This window comes from Taudactylus pleione, unplaced genomic scaffold (genome assembly GCF_031769625.1).
Source record: "Taudactylus pleione unplaced genomic scaffold, aTauple2 ptg000205l, whole genome shotgun sequence".
Lineage (NCBI taxonomy): Eukaryota > Metazoa > Chordata > Amphibia > Anura > Myobatrachidae > Taudactylus > Taudactylus pleione.
In genome coordinates, this window is record NW_028284607.1 from 7,022,780 (window position 1) to 7,034,791 (window position 12,012).

General features: G+C 42.3%; 1 protein-coding gene across 6 annotated transcripts in view; it reads left to right on the top strand.

Moving 5' to 3' along the window:
* PATZ1 (POZ/BTB and AT hook containing zinc finger 1) overlaps nucleotides 1-11,207 on the top strand; it is a 43,968-nt gene extending 32,761 nt beyond the window's left edge. For 3 of the 6 annotated variants that reach the window (XM_088477911.1, XM_088477910.1, XM_088477909.1), the window contains exons 2-7: nucleotides 258-1,440; nucleotides 4,681-4,744; nucleotides 5,132-5,191; nucleotides 6,437-6,608; nucleotides 8,720-8,857; nucleotides 10,289-11,207. In XM_088477911.1, the coding sequence (XP_088334037.1) occupies nucleotides 269-1,440; nucleotides 4,681-4,744; nucleotides 5,132-5,191; nucleotides 6,437-6,608; nucleotides 8,720-8,857; nucleotides 10,289-10,800 (2,118 nt within the window). In that variant the 5' untranslated portion in view covers nucleotides 258-268 and the 3' untranslated portion in view covers nucleotides 10,801-11,207. The remainder of the gene's footprint in view (nucleotides 1-257; nucleotides 1,441-4,680; nucleotides 4,745-5,131; nucleotides 5,192-6,436; nucleotides 6,609-8,719; nucleotides 8,858-10,288) is intronic. The other 3 variants (XM_088477913.1, XM_088477912.1, XM_088477914.1) reach the window with 3 other exon arrangements.
* Nucleotides 11,208-12,012: the final 805 nt, after the last annotated feature.

Below are 12,012 nucleotides of genomic sequence, written 5' to 3' on the forward strand. Positions count from 1 at the left end.
TGCTGCCTTGTTTTTAACACCTGTAATAGAAATGCTAGCTTATCTTACATTTAATTGTTTCCACTTGGGTATTTGCTATCAATCTGGTTTAAAAAGTGTAACAGCCACCTGGATATATAAAGATACATTGAAGCACTGAATTGGGTATCTAAATACCCTTTTCTAGATACACTAAAACTTTCTTTTATCACCATTATTTGTCTGTCTCAACCAGTTTTAAATGACATAATTGCAGTAGTCTCTACTTCCTTTCTTAGGTCTCAATTACATGCCCTTGGATCCATATCCCGTTAGCATGGAGCGTTTGTCAGAGGGCTGTGGGCCATCATACTACACATACCAGGTGAGCCAGCACAGCTCAGATGTTCTCAATCAACTGAACCAGCAACGAAAGAGCGGGGGGCGTTTTTGTGATGTAGTTCTACGTGTTGGTGAGGATAGCTTTCCGGCCCACCGTGCCGTTTTGGCTGCCTGTAGTCAGTACTTTGAGTCTGTACTTGGAGAGGCAGAAGGGCCAATACCACGGGAGCTCGAGATGCACACCATCAGCTCCAAGGTTTTTGGGGACATTTTGGACTTTGCATATACTGCTCGCATCATTATCCGGCTGGAGAGTTTTCCAGAGCTAATGACAGCTGCCAAGTTCTTGCTAATGCGGTCAGTTATTGACATTTGTCAGGAGGTCATTAAGCAATCCAATGTGCAAATCCTAGTGCCCCCTACACGACCAGAGCTCATGCTTTTTAGATCAGGGGCGTCTGACCTTGGATTTCCATTAGACATGACTAATGGGACTGTTCTGAGTGGCTCAGGAATTGCAGGGTCATTAGGGGAAGAGGAAGAAGACTCAGTACGCCCAGGACAAGCTGTACCAAGTCAAGCTTCTCTTCTAGCACTTGGGGGAAATTCACAACTTCTTTCCTCTCAATACCAAGTAGGAATACAAGGACTTGGATCCAAGCGAGGCCGTGGAAGGCCAAGAAAACCCAGTGTTTTAGACTCTGTGCTCTTTGGGGCAGTTGGTGGCTTGCGGGATGGAGGAGTGCTTCCTTGTGGTCTTTGTGATAAGGTCTTCACAGATCCCTTGAGACTGCGCCAGCATGAGGCACAGCATGGAGTCACCAGCCTGCAACTGGGATATGGAGACCTTCAAACACCTCGTCTAGGAGAGAATGGCTTAGCCCAAGAGGAACAAGGTACCCCTAGAAAGAGGAATAGAGCAAGGAAACAGGTAGCTTGTGATCTGTGTGGAAAGATCTTTCGGGATGTGTACCACCTAAACAGGCACAAGCTATCTCACTCTGGAGAGAAGCCATACTCTTGCCCCGTATGTGGACTGCGGTTCAAACGGAAAGACCGGATGTCGTACCATGTCCGCTCACATGATGGCTCTGTAGGGAAGCCCTACATCTGCCAGAGCTGTGGAAAAGGATTTTCTAGGTAAGTGCAGCCCAACATCACTTTTGAGGTAGCATGTGCACTTGCACCTTCAATTTAATGGGATGTTTAGCAGGACTGGGTTATCCAATATTTACACAGAGATGCACTGTTAAGGTATTGTATGTAAATTCACAAAGGGGTTGTCCATTTTCACATGCCTTTTAGTTATATACTATAATAAACATGCCCTTCTGTAACTTTAACTTTACGCATAATTTAATCCTTCAAATTACATTATTGCAGTAGTCTCTACTTCCTTTCTTAGGTCTCAATTCGTGTATTTCAGCCATGTAGTTAAATCATAAGGAACGTTCTTCATTTCCATTGCCCCGGGCATAACAAGGACCTGCACACAATGCAGAGGGTACAGCAGAGAACTGTATCATAACCATGGGCAATGAAAGCCAGCAGCCCTGCCTCGTGACATAAATACACAGTTGAAAAGCACAGGAAAAAATAAAACAATTATTTAGCAAAATTTAAAGGGCATATATTCTAAACTATATTTATCTGAAGGTGGATTACCACTTTTTTATAAGGAAATTTGATAATTAGGAGAATACTGTTCCATATGAGCTATTGCTACTTAGAAGCATAAGCACAGATCTAAAGACAAGTCATGAACAGGAGTATGCACAGTGTGGGGAAGTAGTCACCGTCCCGGCGGTCGGGATGCCGGCACTCAGAATAGCGCGCCGGAATCCTGACAGCAGTCGGAATCCCGGCACCAGAATCACTTTCGCCGGTATCCTGATGGCAAGTATTGGCTTAGGCACTAGGGAGAGGGTTAGGCTGCGGGAAAGGTGGTTTAGGGTTAGAGTATTTATCTAATTGGGTCGGAATTCTGACTGTTGAGATGTCGCTGTCAGTATTCCTACCGCTGGGATTCCGTACCCAACCCATAGAGTGAACTGCTGTGTTTTGACTTTTAAAAATAATCCACAAACACACTATACTTTAAGTAGGGTTCACTTTTCATAAGGGCGTGGAGTCATTAATGCAAATTAAATTTTTCACCATAATTTTCCTCTGGGTGGCAGGAGTCTTTTGAAGTTTATTGGAGATATCTTTTACTTCACCTAGCATATAGTCTTGATAGCTCTTCATATCAGTATAGGGCAGTGGTTCCCAAACTTTCTTACATCACCCTAGAGTTCAGCATATCTATCACTGCATCCATAGGCCAAAATTTACTTTAATGAGTAATTCAGCAAAAAACTGTTAAATGTACTAAATTGTGCCTATGTCAGTTATATGGTGGTGGACAGGGTTGCGTTTCTGTTTGTCCATATATTTTATGATTGTCAGCCACCAGCGCTGGTCTTATCACATTGGCCATAAATAATTGTATTTGGTACTGGGCTACCTACCGGTGGCACCCCAGTTTGCCACGGCACCCAGTTTGGGAATCACTGGTCCAGGAGGAAATAATCGCACAGGAACAAGATTCTCTATGCAGAAAAAAAACTTCCCATAAGTTTATTGAACATATATAAAAATATAGCAAAAATAAATTCTTATTTTAAATAAGGGTATATATGAGACTTGTAATTTCCATTAAAAAGTGCATCTATTTTCTCACCAAATTGCAGTTGTACTTTGCTGTAACTTAAATTGCACATTTACTACATCAAGTTTTAGGACAACAGGAAATTACTACTTCTAGTATAGAAAGTGATGGAACAATGTATGTAGAGATGTGCCCTCATATATCTAGCCTCAATACGCTACGCAGTGCGACTTGCCTGGCGAGAGAGAGCCGTCAGGTCCTGTACTACTCTGCCGGCGTGGGGTGCCTTTATTTTTGCTGAAACTGCATCTAAGTCGCAATGCAATGTGACTAGGACCAGTAGACTGCTGATTAATGTGATATGTGACACTTGTATATCTGTGTGCACCTGAGTCTGTATATGAAGCACAACGGAACTTGGAATGAAAAAAAGCCTTGGCTGCTACATTGTAGCTTTTCATGTAGATCCAGAGACTCGGTCGCACATAGGATATACAAGTGTCACATATCAAATTAAACCGCACAGTCTGCTGGTGCGTCCTAGTTGCATCGCGTCACAATTTAGATGCATTTTTGTCCAAAAAAAAGACGCCCAGCAGTAACAGAGTCTCTCGGGACCTGGCGCGCCAAGATGTGCCTTTTAGCATGACTGCAGCAAAAATGTATAAGGACACATCTGTATGTGCAGTAGTTGGAGAATGAGGTGAGATAATATCTGCTTATAAGCTGTTACCTGGTTTCTGATATTGTATACTGACAACCTGCATTTTATAAGATATGTAGAATGTAATTCTTTTCCCCTGAGATTGAGAGTAATTTCCTGTTATTTATTTTTACATGTCACTTGCAATGTAAGCTGTTTGCATGCAAAATATTGTCAGTTCCCCACACCCCCCCTTTTTCATTTGCCCATGGGACGCCATCTCAGAACGTGTGCACCAAGGGCCCCCCACCCAAATGGAGGATTGTAGCCTGTTCTCAGTGATTGGTCAGAATGAGTTAGGGAGGGGTGCCAGAAGAACTACAAAGGCAGACTCTCCTCCCCCAGCAGGAAAATGTGGTGTACACCCTCCTCCCTGCAAAGTACAGGGAGAGAGAGAGGGGAGGGTGTTAGAGGCAGCAACTATCACCACTCAGTGTGTGTAGTTATGTGAAGGGAGAGAAGCAGTGGAGAAATCCCCGCACACCTTATTATGCATGGTTAAATAGATCAATATTATATATATATATATATATATATATATATATATATATATATACACTTAAGCCTACATAAGACACACAAATGGCTCACACTTATTTAAACACACTGGTTTTTTTTTATAGTGCGATTTGATTGCTGTGAAGCAGAGTGGACAGTATTTCTGATTTACTCATTAAATGTATCAAACACAGTATCTGTTCGCAATTTACATTTTTGACATTTCTTTTTTTTGCTTTCATTAATAGAATTTGCAGTGAATTATTGGTAATTGGTTGCACACTACAGAATGCCATTAAATCAAGCAATGTTTCTCTGTATACCATGCTCTTCCCACTGTAGTTTGGTATATTTTATTTCCCAAAGTGTGTCTCTTCTCATTTTCTGCCTAGGCTGGGGATAGTGTTCTGCTGTAAGATGTTATTTGTCTCTCCCATAAATGCACATTACTTGAGGACATCTGTCACTGTGTAATGCTCTCTGCCTCAGCCTGTCACTTAAGTTCTGTGTGATGCACTTTCCTCCACAGGCCGGACCACCTCAATGGACATATAAAACAAGTTCATACATCTGAGAGACCCCACAAGTGTGAGGTACGGAAGAGGTAACGGGAAAGGGGGACTGGTGGTTACTATAGTGTGAGAGTGAAAGAATGTCCGAGACTTATCATGTGTGACTTAAAGCACCAGTCCCACTTTACAGTGACTATTTCTGCAGTCTGTTATTAATATACTATTATCCATTTCCTATATCGTCCAGTCCAGTTTAAGTAAGAGTCACAATGAGAATTAACCAGAACATTATTTGCTTTGAAATTGCATTCATGTCTTACCGGTAGTAATTATTAATAATGCTTTCATGTCCCCTGCTGAGATAACAGTGGTCTGCTGATCAAGGCGTGATAAAGTTTTGAAAAATCAAATTTCTCCTATGGGAAGGGCCCACAAAAATGATTTTACACCCATTTTTTTCCAAACTAGAAAACTGCAGAAGGATTTCCCAGTCAAGTGCGCAGTGAGCAGGAGAGAGGAGGAGGACAGGTAATCCAACATGGAAAGCGAAAACAAATACTTTTTGGACCAAGGAAGCGGGACTGGTGATTTAATGGGCCTGAGTAACAAGAGTCTCTAGGCCTGTATGTCTGTGTGAATGCACCCCATGGTATGTCTCCGTGCATATATGCATATCGGTAACTACCTGTCCATGTGTGTATAACAGCTGATGGGATGGAAGGACCTTACTGCACTGCAGTTTATTCAGAGTCTCACTGCTGCTTCTCTTAAGGCCCTGGTTTCATGGAATGACATAGGAAGCAATATCACCTATGTGTACATGAATGTCTGTGTGTGACAGTTACATTATACAGATGCTGGTGTGTCTGTAAATGTGTACATTTTTATTTCTGGAGGTGATTTGCCACTCAATGACCAGACTGCTCTTACAGTGAGTTCATGATATGTTCTTGATTTTTCAGTATAGTCCATCAATATATATGTAACTAAAAGCCAGGGTGTAAGCACTCACAGGATTGGAATATGTAAAATGACTCTTATTGGTATCAACAAACTATTCTAGTCCTGTGAATACTTTTCGACCCCTGACTTTGCCTGTTTAAAATTTCCTTTATGGTATGCGCTCAGTATACATACGGCTAATATGGCACCAAATGTTCTTCTTTCTTTTACACTAGATAGGGAAACACATGTAAAAGTAAATTATAAATAAACTTTTATACCTCCTATAATTGATCTTATGCATTTAGCCCAATCCTAGAAACTGATTCCACAATTTACTGATCTGACTATTTTAAGTGCAGGAATACTAAATAAATGTACTTAATATAAGACATAATTGATGCATTATTTATTTAGCAACCAATTAAGTTCAGTAGAAAATATCTTTCAGCTTAACAAAAAGGCTGGTTGTAGATTCAGAAGCAACACGGCTACTAGCCCCGATTCTGAATGGATCTCCACCATCTAGCTAGCTGCTTCCATTCATAGATCTGTAATGTGGGAAAATATGCAGAAACAGATTGACTACAAAACAGAGGAAATGTAACTTGTTTTCTGTGTCCATATTTTATCCTGTTCGTCCATTAAATAGGTACCTAAGCATGTGTAGGTATCTATGTGCAAAATATTTAAAGGATAATGAAGAACAAGCTCCGCCTAAGATATCCTACAAGCTATTCACAGTAAAGAAAATAAACATGGGATAGAAACACCCACTTTGTATTTCTTTTAAAACTATTTTGACACCAATTTATATGGTTGTAATTTCAGACATGTAATGCTTCCTTTGCCACGCGTGACCGACTACGTTCACACTTAGCATGTCATGAGGACAAGGTACCATGTCAAGTGTGTGGGAAATACTTACGGGCTGCTTATATGGCTGACCATCTGAAGAAACACAGCGAGGGACCTAGCAACTTCTGTACCATCTGTAACCGAGGTAACCAGCAGGGTAGATCCACTGTTGCTCACAGAGTGAAGGTGTTCTTGTGTTTGTATATTAATGCATGAAAAGAGGGAGCGAGCGAGTGCTTGAATGCATTCGTTGTGCTTGGAATGGTGTTTATAAGGCATGTGGGTTTCAGCATGAAAATGGCTTGGGTTGGGTTCACTAGTAACGCAATGCAATGTACATAGTAGATGTTCCTCTGTGTTAGAGGTTCCCAGTGAACTGATTAGCTACATTCTTGTGAATAGGAGATTAGCCCACCAATCGGCTGCCTCAACTATGCATAGACGACACAGTCACTTTAAAAGAGCTTTGCGGAATCAATTGAAGCAAAATTGTCAACTGTCTCTGAAGAAAGAAAGTGAAAAGACACAAATTATTATGGATTACATTTTCATGTATGCTGACCATGAACATAGGATTGGTCAGTCAACCTTGAGCAAATTGTTCCATCCTTGTTTTAGGAACTTATGGCCTGATTCAGAGATGTACGCTTACCCGGTGGTTAGTGTACTACATCTCCAATGGTTTAGGGTCTTCGCATGTGCAGAACGGGTCCTGCGATCTCGCTCGCAGACCTCCCAAGCCACAGCATGACTGACATGCTGCGCCGTTTAGGGGGGCAGAGCGGGGGTGTAGCAGGCCACCGTTCCTGGAAACGGGCATCATCCACATTTTCCGGGAGGGACGAGGCTAGAGTCTGCGGATTTCCTGGCTTCGCAGCTGCCAGGATCCAGCCAGGCTACGGTAAGCTTCAGATTCCGCAGTCTGGCCAAAGGCACAACCATGTGATCCCTGACTGTGGCTTTGGTTGCAGCCCTGGGATCGCGGTTGTAGCAAATAGGTGTCAGTTTCCTACAGACACTTCCTGCTGCATTTGAGATGAATGGAATTGCACCGCCGCTTGTGTGCATCTCTGCAGTTCCGTCAATATCTGAATCAGGCCCTTAGTCTAATAAGAACTTCAGCTTAAAATCCATTCTACATTCAGTCTTCAACACTATCATGTCATATCACACTGCTGAAAGAGGGGAGATTGGCCCATTGTAAATAATAACATTTGATTGGATAGAAAGCCAGGTTGGCCAGAGGCTACATCGCCACTAATAATGTAATTGTCTGGAAGTGCTAGGGGAGCTTGTAAGCAACTATTAATTGAACTATGAAGTTCTTAATACTGTAATAATAATGTAGGGAGTCTGTGACCTAAATTTTCCAATTGGTAATTCACCTTCAGGCTAATGCAGAATGTATGTACGCCTGTTGGCAGAGCGCACCTAATGCTCTGGTACAGAGCATACACAAGGACAGGTAATGCAGAGTCAGAAGCATTTCAGTCATATCAAGAGGCATAACGGAGTATTCTCACATAGACAAAGTTAAGTAATGGCATATCAATGCAACTGTGGGCTGTGAAGAGTTGGTTGTAGGTGCAAATATGCCTGTTTACAGAAGTATCTTTTGTACCAAGCATAGGTGTGTACAAGTGCACATTGATGATGGGTAGCAAACCAAGGGTACGTATAGTGGCAAGTGCACTGCAAGATACCTACAGCTTTGCATATGGGCAAATATAAGCAGCTGTATCTGTATGCGAATCAGAATCAAACCCTAAGTGTATCCTGAGCCATTTGGACGAACGATATATCGTAAGTGCATCGGTAGATGTGTACACTCAACATGCCAGTGAGCAGCGTCGTTCACAGACAGATCAGGCTGGACCTGCAGCACAGCCAATGCGGATATATAATCCAGATATATCGGTACATCTGGCAACCCACCATTCACCTGTACACCTGCTGCAGGAACCGCCGACACTAACATCACAATTGGGCCCGTCCAGTTGTGATGTCTGGCCAGACATATCAAGCAGCTGATTGGTAAGTGTGTATAGCTTACCAAATTGGCCAGTTGTCTGTGGGTCGCTCAGGTGTGTACCCAGCATAGGAACAAGTAGCCTATAGTATAGCCAGCAAATAAGCAGTGTGTGCATGTAATAATAATTACTGAATAAACAGTCAGTGTGTGGAAATGTCAATGATGACTGAGATCAGTTGTAGGTCTGTCTGTGGCAGTGTCTTACCTGCTTTTATCTTGTTTAGGTTTCTCCTCTGCCTCATACTTAAAGGTCCATGTAAAAACACATCATGGCGCCCTCCTCAGCGCGGGCCCTCACCGGCCGGAGTCCGTCCCAAATGGTGCAGCGCTGTTCCACTGTGTCCGGACCTGTGGCGTGAAAGGCAAGCGTTGCACAGCCGGCTGTCCGTGCAGAGGGGGGCGCAAGTGTGAGCTAGAATAGGTTGTTAGGTGTTCTTTACATTACCAGTGAAAGCACTAAACATCAGGAACTAGGGACATTGATGAATCATGGACCACTAACCAATATGTGCAGGGTAATACACTGCCTGCACAAACATAAAATCTCTGCTTTGGGGAAATGAGAGGATATCCTAATAGATATATCCTTTCTGGATAGTGATCTAAAATAAAATATGGATAGTGCACTCTCACTAAAAATTTTAAAGCCCAGTCCCTAAAGGGGAGATAAAACATAGAGATGTAAGTACCTGATTACAGTATAGAATTAAGTACAAGTGCATGGAAATAATAAAGATATAGAAAGGATTCATGTGGACTCTCTCACAGTTTAGGAGTAAATACAGTGGCAGTAAAACAGGGATACTCAGAATTATGGTGTAGAACTTAGAAAACATCCCCCAAATGAGGACTAATTTGAAATATGACATTAAACAAAATAGGAGCAAAAATTATATCTGCCCAATGTGTGACTGTTGAAGACATCAGTAACTAGTGCCTCTATAGTCTTCTTGTTAACTAATACTATCTGAGATAACATAAAGTGTAGGGATGGCCAACTGGTCCGAATAGTCAAGATAAATATGTAGATACAGCAAAGAGCTATTGCATCCAAAATGTCATCAACCCCCCTGCACATCCTATCAGCTCCACCCTTCTTGGCCAGCATGGCCATCAACTCTTGCCAAGATGCCTCTTATATCTTCACAATAGTCCTCTCACCTCTCTTCCCATTGATGCCCCAAATAGAGCACAGCCTCTTTCTCTTGTTTGGATGGGCATTGTGACCACCCTTTATTGTACATAAAAGGTGTTGTGATGCACAGCAAGGTACCAACTGACCCCCCCACTCCCGGTGGTGTCTGACCTCCCTCCTCCCAGTCACCAGTGCCATGCCTTGACCCTGTTCCCAGCAGGCAAGTAGGGAGCCATAGTTAACAGTATGATGAGCAGCTAGTTTATCACCACGGATCTATCTAGCGCACAAATATTTTACCTTAAATGGGACCACAGCATATTGTAAAGTTAATGCCAAATAGACCCCCAAAAAACTAAAAGTTCCAAGGGAGACAGGATTGTTAGGCCATGTCACAAGTATGAATACATTAATGCCTGACACTTTGTATATGATGTAGTAAGTTTTGTGTGATATCATCTTTGGATTTTTACTGCAACCTACACACCCAAATATTCAATAACTATGAAGTGATAAAGTAGATTGTTACTGGTCCTAGAGTTCAGGGTATCATAAAATAACCTAAGATAGGCAGGTGGCTTGGAAATGGCTTTGCAGAGATCATTGCATGTAAGTAAAACAGCGGGCCTTTTTGTCACTGTTTTCTCTTTCCTTGCAGAGGGGGAGAAATGTCAGCATGGGGAACAGGAGAGCTCTGATTCCTATGGTGACCTGTCAGATGGAAGTGATCTCAAATCTCCAGAGAAGCAGAGTTCTAATGGATCATATGCAGCTTGTGACTTGGTGATTCCCAAAAAAATTGAGGCAGAGCCTGAGAAACGATATCCCTGTTCAGAGTGTGGCAGTTTCTTTCGCTCAAAGGCTTATCTCAACAAGCACATCCAGAAAGTACATGCCAGGCCATTGGGTCCAGGCCTTGGGGATTTAGGGGCAACTCTAGGCCCAGCACTTGGCCCAACATTAGGTCCTGCTCTTGGGCCCTCACTTGGCACAACTCTTGGTGCATCTCTTGGGCCAGCTTTAGGGTCTGCCTTGGCATCACCTTTCTCCCCACAGCAGAATATGTCCCTTTTGGAGTCATTTGGTTTCCAAATTGTGCAGTCTGCTTTTGCGTCTTCCCTTGTGGAACCTGAGGTAGAACAGCAGGGGTTAGGGAGTGAAGGGAAGTAAAGTATGAGTTAAAAAGTGATTGATGCTTAACAAATATGGAGGAGAAGGAACATGGTAGTGCAAACGAGGGAAAATCATGTGAAAAGCATCACTAGTCATGAATCAAAGAGCCCCAGAAAAAGCACTACAAATCATTGGAAGGGAGCTGGGTTTCAATGTGAAATAAATGCATTACGCTGTATTTCAGTGGAAATCACCAGACCAAGAAAGAACCTACTGTACCTGGGTTTTTATCTAAAGCTGTCATGTTTACACTAAGCTCTGAATTATACAATGCCTCCTGAACTGATGGGGTTAAAGTGTCTTAGTGGGGGCCGACCATGAACAGTTTCTATGTGAATGTTTTGTACTCTTCTGAAAACCTGCACAAAGCTGGCCACACATTGTAATAAACAGATTCCTCACAAGTTATTATGTGCTGTTTTTACCGCAAACACACACTGTAAGGTTACTTTTTAAAATTCAAAATCAATGTTTTAGTTCAGGCTGGAAACAACACATGGATGTTCGATAAGAGGTAAGATTCTACATAAAGCTAGCAGCTCAAATTAATCTGCCAGTTAGCAAAGGCTCCCCATACTTCCAAATCAGAGGTTCGAAAGATGGCACATAAGTGGGTAGCTGCACCTCTGCTCGCACACGTGTTCTGCCGTTCCATGAGATTTCATATCTCCGCGGCCTGTTACTGAGGTCAGCAGATTGGAGAAGCCTTTTAATATCCACCAACTCCCCTTCCCTCACCCTGCAGTTTCAATTGCATTTATAAAGAATTCTAGGGCCTTGGTACAAAGGGGTAGATATATGAAGCAGTGAAAAGAGTGGAGAAGTTGCCCATGGCAACCAATCAGCTTTGAGGTTGCATTTATCAAATACATTCTATAAAATAATAGGAGCAGATTGGTTGCCATGGGTAACTTCTCCACAGGCACAATTCTCCACTCTTTTCACTGCTTCATACATTTACCCCACTGTGATTGGTTGTCATGTTTAACTTCTCCACTGCTTCATGCATCTACCCCACTGTGGGTTGCCATAGGTAACTTCTCTCCTGCTTCATACATCTACTCTAATGTTACCAATCTGTAAATTTTAGTGCTGATCTTATCAGTTTGAAAATGTAATAAAAATGTTTATGGTATGTATAGGTTTCAACATAATCTTTTCAGTTGAGTCCTTACTATTTTTGTATTCTATGAGGCTATTTGGGCCTAG